Source organism: Pygoscelis adeliae, unplaced genomic scaffold (assembly GCF_000699105.1).
Source record: "Pygoscelis adeliae isolate BGI_AS28 unplaced genomic scaffold, ASM69910v1 Scaffold383, whole genome shotgun sequence".
NCBI classification, from domain to species: Eukaryota; Metazoa; Chordata; class Aves; order Sphenisciformes; family Spheniscidae; genus Pygoscelis; species Pygoscelis adeliae.
The window spans coordinates 579474-601957 of record NW_008824592.1 but is presented as its reverse complement, the minus strand read 5'-3'; the positions used below and the strand labels follow the sequence as shown (position 1 = coordinate 601957).

The following is a 22484-nucleotide window of genomic DNA, read 5'->3' as shown; positions in this document are numbered from 1 at the left end:
TGTAGGTGCGCGTCACATGGGCCAGCCTCCGGTCGTCCGGGACCTCCCCTGTTAACCAGGAGAGACCGTTAACCTTTCCTCTTCTATGAGGAAGTGCTGAGAGAGCTGGGACTGTCCAGTCTGGAGAAGAGAAGGCTCAAGAGGGATCTTATCAATGTGTACAAATACCTGAAGGGAGTGTGCAAAGAAGATTGAGCCAGGCTCTTTTTCAGTGGTGCCCAGGACCAGAGGCAATGGGGACAAACTGGCACACAGGAGGTTCCCTCTGAACATCAGGAAACACTTTTTTACTGTAAGGGTGACCGAGCACTGACACAGGTTGTCCAGAGAGGCTGTGGAGTCTTCCTCCTTGGAGATACTCAAAAGCCATCCGGACACGATCCTGGGCAACTGGCTCTAGATTGAGCAGGGGGGTTGGACCAAATGACCTCCAGAGGTCCCTTCCCAACTCAATCATTCTGTGATTCTGTCATTCACTGTTCATTATGTCACCAAGATTAAAAAAAAAAATTAAGGGGGGGGGGAAGTAAACAAAGCATATACTTACACATGTACATGCACAAGACAGTCTAAGATTTGGTTCCTAAATTCCAAGTTGGGCAACTAACATGAAAATTGATTACCAAAAATTTTGAGTATTCTGTTGCCCTTCGTGACTTGTGGGCTTCAGCAGTCACTTCAGTGATTGCTACAAGGCACACAGGCCTTCAGAAATGACACTATTCATTCAAATGCCAAACTGTTGTGACAAATTTACCTTGAGGCAGATATTTTTGCAATAGTGTTTCCTAAAAGACAAATTCAGCCTCTGTATAAGTGGATGCAACTGCTATAAAGTCCAATTGCAATCCAAATAGAATTGTATGTACTTTAATAGCTGAATTCAATCCTATCCTTTGAGGAGTTCTTTTCCTTGGGGATTTGAGGTATTTATAGGAAAGCATATTCTTATTTAGTGCTCTCACAGTGACTGTGAATCTATATACTTATACAAGTGTCATGATATATATTTATTCAGTAATCCAGTTTCAGAGTTACTTTAGCACAGGTTTGAGATACACACATGCAAGCTCACACCCATGCACACAAGCTAAAATTCCTTTAAAAAATGCCTGCCATTCCTCAAAAACCTCCTTTATCTCTGTCTGCATTTTCATATGGTACTTACTTTTATAACACAGTACATCATTCATTTTCTGCTTTCCTTCTGAACGTTCCAGCAGCGAGGAATTGCACAATGAAAAACAATCATTCACTATTATAATGAGCTTCCCAAACTGCCAGGTTTGGTGTACATATTCTGCCTGTAGCTGGTCACAGTTTTTGACAGGAGCTTGACATTTTCAGTTATCAATTGTATCTGTGACTCTACGGTTGTCTGGATGAAAAAGAATATTTGTTAGCAGTGCATCCTACTAGGAAGAAAACCTCCCTCTCCGCTGTATCAGCAATGCTGAAGCTTCCTGTTAGCTACAGACACCTAAATCAAGGCTCCTGTGCTGTAATAGCAACTGCAAAAGAAAAGGAACATTTCAACTAAATATACCAGAAGCTATGCATGGGAAGAGTTTGTGCTTGTTTGCTTCACTAATAGAAAAAAAATATTCACTCATATTCACTCATACTCACTTACTCATATTGAATTACTTCATGTATTTGTAATTCTCTGTGGTGAGTGTGTCTGCACAGTGCTCTAGGGACTGCTAAAATGACTTGCCTTTCCATAAATCTTTTTCAAAAAGAAAATTAATGAAATAGTAAACGTAAAAATCAAGAGGAAGGTTGGCTGGTTTAAGAATATACAGGATTCTTTAATGCATATGAGACCAGGAACCAAAAGCACTTCCCCCTGCACTTCTAGACTCTCATATCGCATCACTGCATTGATATGAACAAGGTGTTTTTCCACATCATGGAGGCAGTGATGGTGAATGTGATGTGATGGTAAATTTTAGTCTGGGTTCTACAATAATGTTAGAAATAATATTGGCTGCATAACTGATCTGATCATTTAGCCAGTTTCCATCATACTGAAGTCTTTTCATCCAAGGCACAGACTGTCCTTTGGCACTGACAATTACACTGGACCTCTGTCTGGAGCCCACTTTCCACTAAAATTCCCTTTCCTCTTCTGGTAAGATGAACAAGGTGTTCCTCTCCCCCAGCTCTTGGTCTCATGAATTCCTAATTAATCAAGGAAGGAGGGAAGGGAGAGTTGCTGCTGACTGGTCCCCAGGTGCTTCTGAAAAGTGAGCTGTGCCAGCTTGAATTGCATCTCTTTGATAAAAACCTTTTAAAATCACTGCCACTGTCTGCACCTTTCCTGGGAAAAAAGATCAGTCTCTTAATTCATTAGGTTCTCAGCAACCTGGAGAGCCACTTTAGATGGGATTAGAGCACTGTTCTACTGACATGTTCGTGTTCATGTTGCCCATTTGACATGGAGCTGCGTGCTGCCAGCACTGGGTCAGAGGAACAGGCACTGAGCCATTCCCCAGCAATCTTGTTAGAGGGTCCACAGACAACCATGATCTAGTTGCAGAAAAGAGAATGGCAAGAAGGGGGAAAAGGGAGGGTGTTTGCTAGCGAGTCACAGGTTACATGCAAGAGCAGCTTCAGCTAAGGGACCTATGTCTGGCATGCTGAAAGGATGGGTGGGAAGGTGGAATTAGACGTCTCCAAATAAGAGTGAGACAAGGGACCACTCATGAACCACTTGCCATTTCACTGATTCATAGAATCATTTAGGTTGGAAAAGACCCTTAAGATCATCGAGTCCAACCGTCAACCCAACACCACCATGCCCACTAAACCATGTCCCTAAGCGCCACATCTACACGTCTTTTAAATACCTCCAGGGATGGTGACTCAACCACTTCCCTGGGCAGCCTAGTCCAATGTTTAACCACTCTTTCAGGAAAGACGTTTTTCCTCATGTCCAATCTAAACCTCCCCTGGTGCAACTTGAGGCCATTTCCTCTCGTCCTATTGCTAGCTACTTGGGAGAAGAGACCAACCCTCATCTCGCTACAACCTCCTTTCAGGTAGTTGTAGAGTGTGATAAGGTCTTCCCTTGAGCCTCCTTTTCTCCAGGCTAAACAACCCCAGTTCCCTCAGCCGCTCCTCATAAGACTTGTGCTTCAGACCCCTCACCAGCCTCGTTGCCCTTCTCTGGACACACTCTAACACCTCAATGTCCTTCTTGTAGTGAGGGGCCCAAAACTGAACACAGTATTCGAGGTGCGGCCTCATCAGTGCCGAGTACAGGGACACAATCACTTCCCTGCTCCTGCTGGCCACACTAGTTCTGATACAGGCCAGGATGCCACTGGCCGCCTTGGCCGCCTGGGCACACTGCCGGCATTCACCTTGAACTGGTATCATCATGTGTCATATAGGAAGCCTCGCAAATGACCTTTCCTACCTAACTTCACCCGGAGCAAGATTAAATGATTGGGATGAAGTCATAATCCAGAAATACCACTTGCTATACTATACATACAGCTACTAATGGTGTCACCACATGGAGTGAGGAGTTGAGTGTGCTGTAAGATTGTGACTGGCCAGGATTTACAAAAACAGTGAAGTATTTTAGGTCTCGTATCTTCTTTTGGCCATCCAAAGACATAGTACATACCCTGCAGGGGTTTTTTGAGGGCATGTGGGGAGATTTAAGTGTTCATTGGGCAGCTCCCAAAAGCATCAATAAAAGTTTGAAGGGGAATCTCCTTTTCTCAGGCTGCCTTCATCCCATCTGGTCTTACAGCAAGCACTGCACCACTGGGCCCTCACAGGAAAGGATGTTGACTCTTGTCTTGTGCCCAGCAGCATCACTACCAATGCAGAGGGCACAGCTGTAGGCTGCAGCAGTGTGCACTGCAAAGAGCGATGTCTTGCTCTTCTTGTAAGGGAAGGCTTCTGATTGCAGGCATACCACTTCTTTTTTTTTTTTTTCCCTCCATGGGAATACAAGAACAAGTGATTCAAACCTGTTTCTAGAGTAGTTCATCGCCAGCAATGAACAAAGGCAGCCGTTTCACCTTAAGGCTGCTCTGGGAAGGGTTGTAGCAGCCTGAATGCAGACAGGGAAACGAAAACCTGATTTGTTCCACTTCCCTGTAGGCACTTACCAGAGATACTTTTAGAGTAAATTCACTCTCACCACGCTTTAGAGTCAGTGGGGAAAGCAAGCACTTTTCTAGGAGGGATGCTTATCCTGGCGTCAGCTGAGTCACTGTCTGGTGGTGCCTGTCTGTCCAGTGAGTGTAAAGAAAGCTTTAATAACAGGGCTTCTAATGTAGGTACTAAAGGTCAGTGCCAGCAGTTAAGTGGAACGAGCCTGGTGTAAGTCCCTGGGTTGGGGTCTCCTGGGAGGCCCACAATGGAGCAGGGAATTTAGATCAGCCATTGAATTGCAAAGCTGTCATCTAGATGTCTTTCACTCCTCCGTCTAAGACCAGAAGATCTGGAGGATTAGTGAATGAAAATTTTCTTGTGGAGAGCAAAAATTCTTATATCTCGTTTATGCCCCAGGAAGGCTTCAAACTATTGAAAATGGGATTTAACTTGTACTTCTGATCGAAGTAAGTAGCTCAGATCATTCAGGAACAGCTGAGTGGCAGCGATACCAGGTCTGACTCTGTGCAGCAGTGGTGCAAGATGGTATACCCAGAGTGTTAGATACATACCACTGTGCACCTGTCTATGAGCATGACAGCACTTCCTTTGGTACAAAATTATCTTTGGATCACTCTGTTGTTCTTACAATCATTTATATTTGTAATTATACAGAATATAGACTTTTCTACTGTAAATTATACACATTTTGTTTTGCAGGTTGGTTACTGGAACGACATGGATAAATTAGTTTTGATTCAGCATGAACCTACACTTGGAAATGACACTTCAGCCATTGAGAATAGAACAGTAGTTGTCACTACAATTTTGGTAAGGTGTTTATTTTTTTAATGCTTATACTGCTGTGTGACACAATCTCATTTCTAGTTATGGTCTAATTTAGTCTGCCAGTTCCTAGGTTAGTGGGAGGGTGAGAGCCCTATATCTTAATTATCTCGACTGTCATGTCTGTACAGAGTTTTTTTGGTACGCATTTAATATAATGATTCACTTGAAATCTGGTTTTTAAAATTTACTTGTGGTAATTTTTTTCCTTTATTCAGTCTTTTCCATTTTTTACTAAAGTAAGTCTCAGAAATAGAAGTGAATTCTTTCAACCTCTAATTGATAAATCTTGGCTCACAAGAAACTGGAAGAAAAGAAAAACCTGAAACCTCTAAACGATAGAACTGAACAGAGGGTATAAAATGATGTGTCTGTAATGCCAGTGTCCTTTTTTGTTGATACTTTATAAATTCAAAATTGGCATTAGCAAGAGCTAAAATTATAAGTAGTATAGTTCAGTCAGCCAGTCAGAACTGGATTATCTACTTCTACTTGTGAATGAAAACATGAATTTACTAGATGCATTTGAACATATTTCTTAATATGTTTATTCAGTATTTCAATAAAATTTCCATTTTAATAAAATCTAAATAGGTTTGGGGTTTGATTTTCCAGTGTTATTGGTGTTTTTAAAGAGTGGTTGCAAAGAAGAATACAGTTGCTTCATTCATTTACATTTTTAATATGTAGTTTTTCAAAACCATTGTTTCTTACAAATCTGTATTTTAAACGAACTATTTAACAATTTTCCCTCTGAAGTCAGACATGCCCTTTTAAGCTGATATTTGTCAAAGCCAACTGGCAAAAGGTGACCTTTACCTGACCACTTTTAAGATTTTACATCTCAGTTCACTGCCCTTTTCACCTGCTTCATTTAGACAAGATATTTTAACCCTTTAGAATAAGCTGTGTCTCAGATGGGAAGGAATATTCTGTATGTGTTGTTAAGCAATAATTTTTCTAATTGAATACAAAGTTGAAAATAATCCAAAGGAAAGTGTCAAGACATTTTCTTACTCAAAAATGCAGTTAGTTACCAGATTTCCAGCAGTGTGTATCAGCATTTATGCATTAAATATGTCTTAACAAATCTCCTGTTAAAGATTATCATTGCAGGATGCAAACCAACCAAACTACTATACAGGAATTCAGAATGTAACTCCTAACCAAACTGTGTAACTTTTTTTTTTTTTTTTTTTTTTGCATGGGACATTTAAAATATATGTATCTTTTTCCTAAAAAAAAAAAAAAAGACTTGGTGATGGAAAAAAAAATATACTTCAGTACAGTCCTCCTCTTTTCAGCCTCTGATGAAGAATCCTATTTTAAGAAATTGATCAAGGAAGAAAAGAGTCCCAAGATGCTGCGAACATTCCTAACTAAGGCTCAAGTATTAACCACCAGTCTAGTAGCATTGAGCTAATTTTTCCATATGGATTACTGTTCCTCTGACTGGATGACCAGGCACTGAACCACCAAGAAAAGTTCTGTGACTAATCTGAAATGTCTAGAACAGATGACGTTAACCTTCAACTTTGCCAAGCTGAGAAGAGAACGATGTGAATAACAAGCTTTCAGTCGAAATTTTCCTCTCATACCAATCCTGATATCTTTGACTGAAGCTACCATACATGAATACTGTAATTTCCATAAATAGCTCCAAGCTTAGGAGAAGCGAGTAAAAAATAATAATGAAAAGTAATATAAAAAGTTCTTGTTTGCCAGAAAGGAAAAAAAGGAAAACAAGAAAGCTTTTAAAATGTGTTATCTTGCCTGTCCTGTTTGCATTGAAGCATTTTGATGTGCATAATAAATGTTATCTTCAAAAGAACTTTTCCAGTCCCTGTATTGAAAGGACTGGTGGGATCATTTTCAAAACCAAAAAGCTGAATTAATATTCCAAAGCATGCCCTATGTTTATGCAGCATGTTATTTTGGGATAAATGCAATTATTTGAAAACAGAACTGCTTGACCAAAAGTGTCCCCTTTCAATGTTTCAAAATCACAGTGCAAGAGAAATATATCAGAATTTGGTTTGAATAAGAATATATGGTGAATTCTGCCTTATCGTGCCCATCTCCCATTGACTCCACTGGGAGCTGCACACATGATGCTGAAGGCAGATTAGAACCATGATTCTTAATATGGCCTGCCAGGGCAATGTATTTAGCATCCACAAGCATATGATCACACACACAAAGAAAAGATATATTTAACTAGAATAACTTTCAGAATCCTGTTATTTTGCTCTTCTCTGTATTATAGTCACGTTGCAAATGCCAGACAGAGACTTTTGACCTCTTCATTGCCCTCTTCACATTGAAGGGAAGCTGAACCATTTTAGATTACGCATATAATTTTGGCTGCATGCATATTTTCCAACATTAAACTGAAAAGCTTCTGCAACCAGTGCTGTCAGGCTTTTCAGTCTTTAAAGACAGGTGTCGTGGCAGCGTAAGAAAAGTTTACAAGTTTTCAGCATGGCTCGCTTTAATTTTTGCCTGAAGCCAAATAGCACAAGTTGATTTGCCTGCTGTTTCTTCAGTTTTTATGTGTCTATGCTTACTTTGCTGTAATGTGGCTGTATGGCTATTGCATAGAAGGTGCATAATAACGAATTACAGTGTTTTCTACTTGGCAAAATGTTATGTTCATTCGTAACGTAGTTAAAGGATGTAGAATTTATTTAACAGTTTTGATTTAGCGCATAGGCACTCAACCTATCTCTGATTAGTCATGTGGTGAAGGAGCAGCCCAGAGAGACGTGGCAGCAGGGGCAGCTGATGCGCTTTACTCTACCAGCTGCTGTGCAGCCCTGCTTTTTATAGTTCCTGGGAGAGCCCTGTGTCCTGCACCTCATGTGATGCACAGCCTCCTGCACATCTGGCCCTCTGGAAAGGACAGATTTTCTACCTGTCTGCAGAAGCATTCCCTCCAGGGGGAGTTTGGGACCTCCAAGTGCACAGTAGGCTCATTGTATGACAGGAGAAGGGATGCCATGTGCAGCCCTCCTCTAACACTAAGCTAAAGTGAGTGACTTATCCAGCTAGGAAGAACGATAATTTCTAATTTAGCAAGTTGAGAAATACGGTGACAAGATGTTGAAGTAGAATATAGGAGAGTAGGCTGGGAAGACTATTCCAAACTCTTTAATCCATTTCATGATACAGCCAACTGTGTACAAAGTTTGCAGAGATTGCAAAACTTAAAAGATCATAAAAATCCTTTAGATACAAAGCTTGATGTACAATGAGCTGCGTCTGCATTGTGGCTTCCAGCTCAGTATTTTAATGAGATAGTTTTGGTGTTGGCAGATTAAGTTTCAAGGGCAGGATCCAATTCAAGACTGAGTCACCTAAATGTAGATGACTTTAAAAAGGGTGTTGATTCAGTTGCCCACTTCTAAGTACCCAGTGACATTTAAGATGCTCTAGGATATACTTCCTAATCCCCATTTCTTACACTGGCAGGATGACACTTGCCTGTTTTACACCATATATGACCACTCCACATGGATGTCTCAGCTACTGTATGTTGTTTCAGGCACGTGGGATGAGTTGTGCCCCAAGTAAGTAAGTTTTCATCGAAGTCCACTAGGATTTAGAAATTCATTCAGTGGCCCATAGGTGGATGCCTAGCACTGAGGATATCAGACCTGTCTGTAAAGAGGCAGCACAAAGGACCTGCAGAACGGCACTTGGAGGTCAAGCAGGTTACCTTAGCGCGTCTCAGATGACAGATACCTTCATTAGGTGACTGAGAACCACCCTCATTGTTTTGACTGATATAATCTTGACGGAGTCTTACCTCAAAAACTCTAACTATAACCTCCTTTCTCATAATAGAAAAATATTTTTTCATTAGAAATGTTATTAATTAAATTCTTCAGTAGACTGGAGAAAAAATTGAAGTTTGTTGCATGACAGTAATAAAGACTTCAAACCGAATCCTGGACACTTTATTCAGAAAAAAAAAAAAAACCAAAACCACAAAAAAACCAAAAAACCTTCCATTGACATCTACAGAAGTTTCTTTCAGAATAAAGTGTGATAATGTATGCCACTCCTGTTCTAAAAATGAGACATTTCCTTGCACAAGTATTTGTCACTTTTACAAATTATTTTTACAGTGTTTAAAGATTTTGAAATGAATTAGGTGACTGAGAACCACCCTCATTGTTTTGACTGATATAATCTTGACGGAGTCTTACCTCAAAAACTCTAACTATAACCTCCTTTCTCATAATAGAAAAATATTTTTTCATTAGAAATGTTATTAATTAAATTCTTCAGTAGACTGGAGAAAAAATTGAAGTTTGTTGCATGACAGTAATAAAGACTTCAAACCGAATCCTGGACACTTTATTCAGAAAAAAAAAAAAAACAAAACCACAAAAAACCAAAAAACCTTCCATTGACATCTACAGAAGTTTCTTTCAGAATAAAGTGTGATAATGTATGCCACTCCTGTTCTAAAAATGAGACATTTCCTTGCACAAGTATTTGTCACTTTTACAAATTATTTTTACAGTGTTTAAAGATTTTGAAATGAACTTTAGAATAGGAAAGCCAAACATAGATCTGTTTGGTATTTGGGTTAGTTACTTTCTCCAGCTTCCCTTACAGTATGAATCATCAGTTGTGGGCATTTTACTGTACACATGAATTTGTGGCAATGTGGTGGAATGATTTGTTTACATCTATAAAGGTAATTGTTGCAGACATCAACTTGTATTTACAAATGTTAAGTATTGTTATAAAATTGTGAATTATATAAGTAAAACTTGCACCATTTCAAATATCTGTTCCGTGCTAGTCATTGATCATTTCAACATGGACTTTTCCTTGATTCACTACCCCATAGAATACTATTAAGCAGCTGAAATCTTGCAAATATTGCGGTGTTAAACCTCATTCAGCAGTAAGTCAAACCTGTGTTTTACATCAGTAGGTTAAGAGTTTATAGTTCAAAAATGTAGTAAATACAAAGATGGTGGGGAGAAGTAATATTTCTATTAGACAAGATGCTATAACTGGAAACGGTCAAAAAACATGCCTGCTGTTTTCAGCTATTCCAGCTGATCTAATAGACGATATTACCTCTCCATAGATATCTTGCACCTCTTATATCTTTAGACTGGCATGGTTACACTAACATTACTACTAATTTAGAAAATGCTATTGTAATAGATTATACAGAAAAAAATCATCTTTTTCAGTTCCATAGATAGAAAAGAGCATCAAGATATGGCTGAATACATGCAATTGATCAGTTCAGATATTTGATGACTTTGCAGTGTGACCTTGCAAGTTCATCTGTGTAAGTTGCTTGTTAGCAAACCAGTAAAACTTGCCTTTCAGTGCCCTGATGTTATTATAATAACATCTGCACACCCCATTAGTTTGAAACACCCCCAAAGTTTGAAATGGACAGAATTTAAAACTAGTGCTACTATTTGATTTTTTTTGCAAACAGTCTTTATCAGAAAGCCACATTCAGTCCCACCCACATCCCCCATCAAATTCTACCTTGAAAATACATTTCTCATTATTTGGCAGGTAAAGTAGGCACAAAAATTAAAGAAACTGTTATTTATTCTGTGTAAAATAGGTAGAAGAGAAAGGACAACATAGTAAGCAAAAGGTAGTAGGTGTTCCCATTGGTTTTAATTGTATTGTTTCACACTGGCAGATCTCACTCAATTGCTGCTTCTTTTAAAGCAGTCACAGCAAGAGGTATACTCTAAAAGAGAATTGCATTATAAGAGATGTTCCTTGCTGTATTTTGCTCTAAATCGGTAAGACCAGAGTGTGTAGAAAGAGAAGTGGATGGGGAGAGAACCAATGCGGTTCCTCCAAGTCACCCAACAGATCCCTGCCAGAGCCCAGGTCTTCTGAGCCCTCACTTGGTGGTCCCTCCACTGGATGAGATTGCCACTGCTTGTACCTACCAAGGACAGTATTGGACCCCACTGCTTTCCTTCTCCATGTTCCCTCACAGAACTCACGGGGAGGAGGGATGAAGTTTATTTAGCCTTTAACAGGAAAAATAAGGCATCTGTTACTTTGCTTTGCTGTGCAGAGACAGTCAAAATGCTTTTTTGTAGCAGCCCTGTCAGTGATGAGGTGCAGGCAGAAGAACAGCATCTGGCTTTTGGGAGAAGGAGCAGGCTGACCTGGCCTCCTCTGTGCCTGTCTGCTTTGTGTCCCTCTCCAGAATTATTATTTCCTGGTGTGACTTTAATTGTATGCCTTTGGCTTGGGATATATAAGAAAGACTGAATCAGAAGAGCTAGCAGTCACTAACTCTGGTATTTGAAGAACAAAATTGCTTTTGAGGTGCAGCAAGCAAATGTATCTGAAGCTTGTAAGGAGAGTCCACAAATGCAGGATACTGGGCAAGACTTGGTTGTATTTCTAGCTAGCAGTGGGCTAAATCACAGTCAGGAGACATAGTATTTTTCACCTCTGTTTATTTGTAACCATTTTTGTGAAATAACTTACGTAGAAAGACCCAGATTTTGGCTTTTCCTCTCATAGGAACAAAAAGCCTATATAAGGGAGGAACATTTGATTCATGCCCAAAATAATTCCCAAAATCAAGATCTACAGCAAAGAGAGGGCAGGACCTCTTCTCCTTGCTCTTCTCTCTCCCTCCCTCTGGAAGACAGGTGGTTGAGATTAAGCTGATTTAACTGGGGATAGGAATACAAGAAATGGTGCAGGCTGCTGGTAATACTCAGCAGTTTTCCTTTGAAGATACAAACTCTGTATGTATCTGCATTGCACTGCATCACTAGTGATTACAGTGTGTAGTTAATGCTGTAGCTCAGTGGTCTTCTCAGTGCCCAGGCCACACACATCAGGATGATAACAGCTTGTTTTGTGATTGCCCCAATTTTAGAAGTCCTTGGCAATCCTTAGCCATGCAGTGGTTATAACTATGTGCTCAAGAAAGGCAACAATCTGCTGTTGTTAACCTCAAATTTCTCTGGGCATTTATACTTCTATATAGGTCAAGGAACCAGGTAGTCAGAATTTGACTTTGGAAGTGATCGTCGTGGACACTTTTCTATGCTGTGTGGTTCCTTAACCGAAGTAATGGTCATAATGCATCAATGGCCTCCAACACTGAATTACTGCTAAGGGATTGTGGCCCAAAGAGGCATGTCCATAGCAGAGAATAACATAAGAAGGAGATGATGGGAGGAGAGGTATTCTGGGAATACACCTGGGAGTGAGACATTCCTGCAATACTTAGGAACCTGACTCTATCTTTAAGGAAACATTAACACTTCCTCATTCCCAAATGTATTGAATTTAATCTGGGACCTTTCTCTCACACTGAAGTAAACGGACTACACAACTTTCTCCACTCACATTACACAAAGCTCTGTTCTGCCATCCTTATACGGAGGTGGGTCCTGGGCAGAGTTACCACAGGGAGTAAACTTACATAAGTAAAGCGAATAGTGTTTCCCACATATAATCTCTCTCTTTTCTATTTCTCTGCCTTTTCACCTTATAATAGTAAATGAAAGATCCTGTTCAGGCTTGCCTGTCAAGTTCTTCTCTTGGGTGGATCCATGCCCTGCTAATAGGAGCTACATATTTGTATCAGAAAGGAAAAATTTACCTGCCACACTGAAAAATTTTGTAATTGGTTTATTCAGTCCCCCTATTGCTCATGTAATGCCACGTATCCTCCATTGTTAAACACCTAATAGAGGTTACAAGATTGTTGTTGCTTACAGCTGATGTTGAGTATTTCAACGAAGCAGACATTCGCAGACTACACATTTACCTTTATTTTATTTTTTTACTAATTATGTATGTAGGAAAGATGTGAATAGGGCAGAATACTACCAAGGTTAGTGTCAAAAAAACAACATTTGCTGGGGCCAGCACAGAGAAAACTTAAGTTGCCAGCATTTTGTGATGTAAATTCAAACAAAGGGTGACATTAGTGATAAGTATTTTATCTGGAACTGGCTATGAATATGAATTATGTGAAGTAATTTAAAATACCACCAGAAAGTATAGTTTTACATAATGATTGCTAAAGTCTGATCTACATAGAGCAAAAAAGAAAAATGTGACCTTGTTTTCCCAGTGTGACCTTGATTTCCCAATCACATAATGTTCACTATTGTGATAATATGGTTTACACAGGGAATGTAAGATCCACTTTTTGAGACAGGTTTTACTTCTTTTCAATGGCATTCACCAACCAAAAAATATTTTGGTACTTCTTTTTCATGCAGCATTTAAAGTCAGTGTCAGCTTAATATCATTCTTGTCCATGCATTTTGCTTAGATTCATCCTAAAAGACCTTGCAGAATCTGCACTGTTTTTTTGAAGGGGTAGATAAGTGTTTCCTCCGGAGCATATTTCTATGTTCTCACTAAAATGCATGTAGCCTCTTAGTAACATGCATTCTAAACCCCAAGAAAGCAAATTATTCAGGCTGTGCATCTGCAATTACATAGACAGTAAACACACTATGTTAGAGGATATGCTTACTTACTGAAGTCAAAAGTGTAAATTATAGCTTGCGTTATCCCACAGTCATTTGTATTGTATAGGTTTAACCTCTACTCACGCTTTAAATTTAGCATATACTGCACTAAGGTCTTTCACTTAAAACAAAGTAAAATTTATATGCATTCTTGGATGGTTTTTCTGTTTATAATTTGCAAGGTTGATAAATCTTGTGAAATGTATAAGCCAAATTACAGTGTAAATAGTATACCTTTCCAGAAGGATTTCTGTTCATAAATTTTAATTTAGATGTGTTAATACTATCCATGAACTTTTGATAAAATGTGTGTTGTTCAGTCAGCAGATGACATGTTACTTTTCAAAGTATATTCTGTATACTTCTCCTTTACAGTTCTACTTCTTTCATTATAGGAAGCCCCATATGTTATGTTCAAGAAAAACCATGATACGTTTGAAGGGAATGACAAGTTTGAAGGATACTGTGTAGATCTGGCGTCAGAAATTGCAAAACATATTGGTATCAAGTACAAAATTGCCATTGTTCCTGATGGAAAATATGGAGCAAGGGATCCAGAGACAAAAATCTGGAATGGGATGGTGGGAGAACTTGTTTATGGGGTAAGCATACCAATTTTTGAAGCAGGATTTAATTTATCATAGTATTAGTCGTAATATAGGAAGCATATGTGCATTTTATTTAACCTGGGGGTCACAGAAAAGAAACAGAATTCTGTTTCAGATCTCTGTGCTTTCGTTTATTTTCAAGAGAAAATCAAATAATTTCATGCAAATTCTACTATTTATTCAACTAGTACGTTGTAACATTAGAACATCCATAGTTTGCACATCCCTTAAAAATTCATTAGTGTTAGGACTAATGTTAGAGAGCATTTATTCCTCATACATTATAAAACTTAGTTGGGAAGAATATCACTCATTTATTCATTGTCATGGAATGGGTGACAGATCATTTAAAAAAGATAGGACTCTTGGTCTAGTTTGAGAAATGGAGAATCCACCATCATATATTAAGCATATATAACAAACCACTACAGACAAGTACACAATTAGGCAATTCAGAATTAAGACAGACTTTTAAGATGAACATCAATAATAAAAATTAAGAGCAAACCTGGTAGGTTCAGCAACTAAGAGCATTATGTTATACAGTGATCTGGAGAAGGATTCCTCAGAATAGCATAACAGTTAACAATTCTGTTGACACATAAAGTTGTAATATTTAATGAAAATAGTTCCAACAAATCCAAAGAAATATTTGCAGTATCTAGTGTTATCAAAAGTAGCAAAACTCAGAGCTGTGCTTGCTGATGACTGCAGTTGCTAGGATCTGCACTGAGAACCGATCAGAATTCTCGGAGAAACTTTTCATTTCAGTGATGGAATAAAAAAAATCCAAAAACTATTTGGGTGAGAACATTTCCACCAATGAACTCATAACAGGCCTGAACCTGTCTATAGAAACCTACTGCATATGGGTTGATCCATCCACAGTTGCATTTTCCACAATTCCAATGGCAGTTAGGGTTACGTGTGGCAAAAGCCTAGTGGCTTTTCTTGCAGCTCTATTTCTGTTCACTTCTGTTAACTAAGTATAGCTGATGAATTTTGTCAGTCTTCTCCACTAGCATCAGTTCAAGGGACTCCTCAACACGAAATAGACTGTGTGCTATAGGAGTGTGGGAAATGGTACCCCAGAGTTTTTTTGATTTCCCTTCCACATGGGAATGGGAAGGTTATACCAGCCCCACAAAACCCTGTATGTTCTTGGAAGTTCTTGGAGGAACCAAGCTCACTCGTGTCTTTAAAGAGTGGAAAAGCTGAATGATCACAAAGTATGTATATCCACTTTAGTGGCTTGGAAGCAGCTCAATTCTCAGGATTTTAAAAGACAAGGTTATTTCAAGCTTATTAAAATGGAGGCAACTCCTTGTCTGGCTTTTAATAGCAATAGCCATCACATGGATGTCAATGGCTATGCACTGTTTTACACCAGTAGGTTTTGTAAAACATCTGAGAAATTTTACATACTGTGAGAAAATTCCCTTGCCCAGATAGAGTTTTAATAGCAGAGTTTCAGTGGCTTATCATCTAGTTGAAAATTGTAGCGGAAACTTGAAATTACACTTAAGTTTTCAATTTGGTGGGTTTTTTTCCTTTTATTTATCTTGAAAAATTTACCTCATCAAACGCAAACTGCCCTAGTGCTAGACTGAAATACAAAGTGTCATTAGGAAGCTCACACAGAGGTTCGTGCCAGTACTGGAATGTGACCTGCTGCTGTTAACATAGCTGAAAGCAGCAAAACTCACAGGCATAAGGAACCTGTTGCAAATCACCCCCATGAAGAGGATGTCCCAAAATACATGGCCAACACTTCATTTTTTGTAATGGAAAAGAATGAAGTGAAGGCTCTTTAAAGGCTTGATGGCCAAGTTTAAAAGCTCCTGCACAACTATCCTTTTAGGAAGGCTGCAGTCTGTGATTCTGCAATTGCGCTCTGGGAGTGAGCCACAGCAAAGCTCTTGGAGCTGCTTTTTTATTGAAAGAACTAACAGAAGTCCACTGTTGCCCAGTATATTTGCTGTACTGTCCAAAGGCTCCCTTAGGCTATATCTATCCCAGTATATCAGTGGTACCAGGGAATGTCCCTGGGCACTGGAACTTGCTTGCCTAACTGTTAAATTGTAACAATGGTCCCTGCTGTATTTTTGGCCCGTAATTACTCTCCAAAACAATTTCGGAGCCCAGCTGGACACTAGCATGGGGGAGAGACCATTCCCTATAAGCAGCTTGAATGCAGCCATCCTGGTTTAGAGGTTAAATAACTTTCATGGTAGTGACACAGGCTGTCCTATGCCAGCTGACCTTAAGGCCAAGAGCTACTCCAAGCACATTTAATGTACTTCTACAGGTGTAGTTTTAAAGGAAATTGTTCTTCCTGTTAACTTACAAAAGTCTGCTGCTTAAGATTTCTATAGGGAATCCATGAAGAGCATCCTCCCTGCAACTTCCTTGAGTCCTTGCCAGATGATTTACAGAACATCAGGTTCCCTGGCCTATTCTACATAGAGAAAGCAGAAAAATCAGTCAGCCAGAGACTTTCCTGCAAAGCTGTACTATAAGAGGATGTTCATCTTCTCTGGTAGATCCCCAAATCATAAACACAAGTACTCTGAGTAGTTGGCTATGTTTCAAGGAAGGCTTTTTGTATGCAACCAGGATTGGGACAGAATTTGCAACTGAATTAGCAAGTTAACAAGACGATCTATCTAAGAAGCATTTTACAGTTTCTAATTCCCAACCACATTACACAAAACACACAGTTTTGTGCCAGCCAGTGAGATTGGTCCTTTTCTGTGCCACATGAAAGGCTCCCCTCCTCTCCCGCTCTTTACATGATACCCCAATGCCACTTAGCCCTGTCCGTGTTACTGAGAATGGACACGTGCCAATTTTATCCCATGTTCCCTTGAGACCCATATGCACCATTGGTTGTTCTGGGAGCTGGACACCTTCAGATACTGCACAGAGCAGCTTGGTTGTCACCTAAACTCTGTAGTTGATTTTTCCATCAAGTCCCAGGGGAAACAGTGTATCAAGTGCTGTGTTGTACAGTTTTGCTATGGCTGTACAGAAGGTCGTGTGGGGGGGGGGTGGTGTTTATTTTCCTGTTTTGTTTTTAACACTACTAAAAACTACCAGTATATCTTCGGTCATTTGTCCTTGATCTATCCAAATGCCTGCAGTAGTCCATGTGGGGCTTTATAGCCCTTGATATCAACCTCACAGAAGAAATGCTGGCTGGGTATGAAATACCATTAAGCACATGTAACAGGTGTTTCCAAATGCGCTAACAGCCAGTCCCCATTAAATATTCATTCTCCTGACACAGAATGCTATTCTTTCACTGCTCAATACAAAAGGTCACAACTCATTTCTGTTTAAAATTTGAGAAGCCATGAACTTCTGAAGTTGAAATCACTTCGTGCATGATTTTTCTCAGATAGCTTTACCACCTTCATACAGTTTGTACCAAGCATAGATTTTATTCACAAGGTTTTAATAATACATTCTGGAAAAGTAAGTGTCTCTTATCATCAGATTTAATTTTGTCCCATTGTATATATCAGAAGGATCCAGAATCCATCTGTACTTGGTAGCAGTGCCGCCTTGATTGAAATGCTGTTACAGATGCAGTTGCTTCAAGTGTGAAGTATCATTAGCTTTTGTCAAAACAGATTTCACTGGCAACAAAATAATGAATTGTTTGCACCATTGTTATATTGTTAATCATTTAAATCCATAATTATATGGTGTACGTTAACTGGGCAAAGCACAAACGCTGATGATTATAATGCACAGCTATTGTCATTATTTAGCTTTCAATAACGAAGAGTTTATATAGGCCTTAATGTGGCACACAGTAGTCTTACAAAAATAATAAATAATATGACCAGATTGGGGAGGCTGCACTTTTTCCACTTATTTGGCATCTAATTGTGACCTATCTGTGTACTGTCCCTTTACATTTATTGGCATGAAACGGGTTTATCTACATTATGAATCATCTGACATTAGATCACTATTGTAATGAAATGGGATAAGTTCCTATTTCTCCTCTTTAGCTCCTTAAAGTAGTGTAGGCAGCTAGTTCTGATGTAGTTCAAGTTCTGCATGTACTCTGTGAGCATTTAAATTTGGTAAGATTAATCTTATCCAGTGTTTCACTTACAATATGCAGTGTGCTAATTAGGTCTTTAAAATCTCCACAATTCACACTACAGTGGTGCTGTCACTTTTCCACCTCACATCTAACAACCCTCAAGGATCCTTGTTTTAATCCCAGTAGCAATCTGCAGACACAAAAAATGAAGTGTTAGCCAACACTTTTGAAGACCAATGACCAGCTCTATCATTTACACCATGTTAAGGAAGATGCCGCTATGTGACAAATGCAGAGAAGATTAGCCGTAACAAATCAGTTTCCCTGAGTCTTTCAGTTAATTCGTTTCAAGGACTCCACATTAGGTGTTCACAGTAGCTGAAATTTAGGAGTATAAAAGACATTGACTCTTAGGGTGGAAACCATCCTTCTAGAAAAAAGGAATGCATGAGTGAGATGAAATACAAAAATATGCAGTAATGTCAGTAGCCCAAACCATCCTACAATCCTTAGACCACAGAAACCAAATTTACTTTACAATTTTCAGGATATTTAAAAATATATTTTAGACATGTGATTTTTCTTCATCTAGTACCTCTCTTCATAAAATATCTATTTCAGTTAGACTTATGTAATCACAAGACTTCAAGAAGCCAATTTTTTTAAAATGCCTTGTATTACTAAATTTACATTAAAATTCAGAGAATTAGCACTATTGTCATAATGTTTACCCAAGACATTAGCACCGGAGATAATGTGTGATATACTTGCAAAATTATGGTTTTAATTGTGTTGCTTAAACTATAATATCTTTACATGAAATTATGATGATGTTTGCATCACAATTATTTCAGAATGAGAGATAGAATCTGATGATTAATATATAGAAATTTTAATACAAATTTGCATTTTTGGGCCGTTACACTGAAATGAGCCAGTTCTTTTGAATTCTTCAAAATTATACAGTTACAAAAATAGGTTTAAATTTTAACTACATGAAATTAGTTTTAAATTAAATACCAAAAAATATATACAGCTGAGTATAACTTAGCGTATAAAATAACAAAAACATTATTTTAAATGCGTTTATCTGCTTCAAAGTTGTGAGATGAGAAAGCCTACATTTCAATGTCTTTTTTTATCACACAAGCTATTTATATAACACTTGGATTAAACTATTTAAGCACATCTTTAATTTTCAGTATGTTTTAATCTCATTGAAATTGATGGGATTTAAATATATCCTTGTATATTTTACTGAGTGTGAATGTCCTTAAGAACATCCTAAAAGGCAAACGTGCTTAAATGCTTTGCTGAACTATGGGCTATGTACTATATCTGAAGATGCTACCCCATAAGATGAATTTAGGCCAACTAAGTATTTATAGAAAATAAAACTACAACAGTTCTATTATGGAGATTTATGAATAGCTCTTAATTGTGCCTGTGAAGATGACTGGGCCTGAGGTGGGGTAAATACATGCATATTATCTCATATATTGAGGCCTGAAGCAGAGTAATGCCACTGCAGAAGGCAGGTTGTGGGTCGGCCTTATTTGCAGCCAACACCAAGTGCTCTCAAAATATGCTGCTCAGTTACTCTCCTTAGCGCATAAGCTGTATAGAAGTCCAGGCTGGTCACAGAGCACAGGCTCTGCTCTGTGAATCCACCTACATGCAGCACCACCATGATGAACAGGAGAAAGGTTTCAGCAGCTTCTGCATCTGTTCCCCTCCCACCGGTGCATCTTTTGTCCCAGTTCCTCTTACAATTCCCATCTTAAGTACTGCTGTAATGACAGCTTTGGCATACAACAGGGCAAACAAGGCAAGGCAAGGCAAGGCAAGGAGCAAACGTTAATGTGATGTTGAGTCCCTAATGACAGAAATGACCCGTTAGCACAGCTACAATGCCTTATAGTTCATGCAGACATCATTGTTAGCAGTCGTGATCACCATCATCATCAATAATGATTCATTCAAGACTGGCATCTTCTTTCTAAAAACATGTTAGAGAAATGTATTAGAAATTGTTCCTGTCTCCTTCCCCCTCTAATGGGAATGGATTCAGCACACTTTTTGTCCTTTTATTGCATGATTTTGCACAGCTGTTTTCTGTATACTTGCCTTTTTGCACTGTTTAAAATCTGATTCATTCCTATTGAACTATCTTTCCCCCAAGACAACTGCGTGCAGTTCTGTGGCATCATGGCAATAGTTAATCACCTTTGCTGCTTCATGCTATTTGGAACTTCTTGAGTCTATGAGTTGGCTTCCCTCGAAGAATGATTGTACCTTATGAAAATATGATAATAAATGACTGTTTCTGGGATCTTATTAAAAAATCTCTATACATTCAGTGACAATAGGGTCATTCTCATTTTTCATTCTTCCTTGAATTCCTTTACTTTAAATCTAAATTAATACCTAAAATGATCTACCTACACTGCTGCCCACCTCTGTAAGATTTAAGAGTCTTCTCCTTAGCAGGAAAATTAAGTATTTCTATAATTCTGTAAAATAAAACCCAGCAACATGTATGTTTTACTAAAAGCATATTGAGTAAATATAGACTGTGATAGACAGAAACAGAAAGATGGTATAAAGAACATTTAAGCCACAGTGTCCTGATGTTAATGACATACCTTTGGAATTAGCTGCTTAGCTGAGTGTATAAGCCAACTCCAATTAATCTATACATCTATATTTCTTTTTTCTTTATAGAAAGCAGAGATTGCTGTTGCGCCTCTGACCATCACTTTGGTACGAGAAGAGGTCATTGATTTTTCTAAGCCTTTTATGAGTTTGGGGATATCCATTATGATCAAAAAGCCCCAGAAATCTAAACCAGGAGTGTTTTCCTTCTTGGACCCTTTGGCGTATGAGATCTGGATGTGCATAGTCTTTGCCTACATTGGTGTCAGTGTGGTCCTGTTCCTAGTTAGCAGGTTTAGCCCATATGAGTGGCACACAGAAGAACCAGAGGATGGGAAAGAAGGACCCAGTGACCAGCCTCCCAATGAGTTTGGCATATTCAACAGCCTCTGGTTTTCCCTGGGTGCCTTTATGCAACAAGGATGTGATATTTCCCCAAGGTTTGTGTCAAATCTTTTTACATTTGCATTTTATCTTCAACACTGAAGCATGAAATCTTCCTTCGCTTATTTTCCTGGCAGTGTTTTGAAGTTCATTCTTTCGGAAGCCTTTTCATTTTTTTCTTTTTAAATAGCTATGATAAGAGCAACAGAGAATCTGCTTTGAATTTCAGTCATTACTATTATTTTACGTATGTCAATGTGCATAAACCACAAACAGCTCTCAGAAACAGCAGGTACACACAGGGGCAATTCCACTGAGTTGACTTCAGAGGAACTGTGTTGTTGTTAAATTAGTTCCATTGTATTACAATTATGAAATGCGCACTATTATGCTGAATATTTTCCTTGCATGAATGAATGTCCCATTTCTGTTCCCTATGAGGTTCTACAGCACTGCTTCCAGAATATCGCTATCTATGAGAGAGAGAATATTTGACCATCTGTTTCTGAGAAGCCACGCTGTATGGATAAGCTATGCCTTACAGAGTGGGTGCCTCAGATGTAATATATGATCCCAGTCCTGAATTTCTCAACCTTTTAAGGTGTTCTGGAACTTTAGTGTGCAGTAACTACAACTTCTTCATTAAACATTATGACCCAATCTTTCAAACTTGAATGCTTCATTTTAGCCATTAACAGTGAGATTTTGAGAGTGTTCAGCATTGGCCTAACTCTGCTATTATTGAAGTTAGCAATAAAACTGCTACTGATTAAGACTGGATGTACATTACACCTCAACAGCCTTCTCATCAAATTACAGGTATTAAAATGGAAAATATAATTTTTTACTTAACATAAATATCTCTGTTACCACAAAATGCTTGCTTCCTAAATAAGAAAAATGTGAAAGTTCAAATGATTGCAGTAGCTTGTAGAATGTTTGATAGGTTTGGGTGACAGGAACATTTTAATCCTAGAGCCAACATAATCCATGTGCAAAGCCTTTTGTGTCTTTTTTTTTTTAAGAGGAAACAGAGAAAGCTACTGATTTGCAATTACCATGCTTTACTTTTGTCTCCAAAAAGAGATTACCTATCCAGTACTTTTGACAAAAATTTTGCTATGTTAGGCATTTCCTGAAATAATAACACTGGGATTCCCATTCAAGAGAATTCAAACTTCTGTATGTGCGTGATACATATTAATACAGTGGACTCTGTACTGTAGGCATTAAGATTCAAGAGAAAAAGTGTTTATTAGTATTTAAAATGCAAATTATGTCCCTCCCATTGACTGT

General features: G+C 38.6%; 1 protein-coding gene across 3 annotated transcripts in view; it reads left to right on the top strand.

The window, feature by feature from the left end:
* The window catches only part of GRIA4 (glutamate receptor, ionotropic, AMPA 4), a 253920-nt gene that overhangs the window by 182335 nt on the left and 49101 nt on the right, over positions 1-22484 (top strand). For 2 of the 3 annotated variants that reach the window (XM_009322270.1, XM_009322271.1), the window contains exons 9-11: positions 4837-4947; positions 13877-14083; positions 20874-21244. In XM_009322270.1, the coding sequence (XP_009320545.1) occupies positions 4837-4947; positions 13877-14083; positions 20874-21244 (689 nt within the window). Of the gene's footprint in view, positions 1-4836; positions 4948-6266; positions 6300-13876; positions 14084-20873; positions 21245-22484 lie in introns of those variants that run through there. The other variant, XM_009322272.1, reaches the window with a different exon arrangement.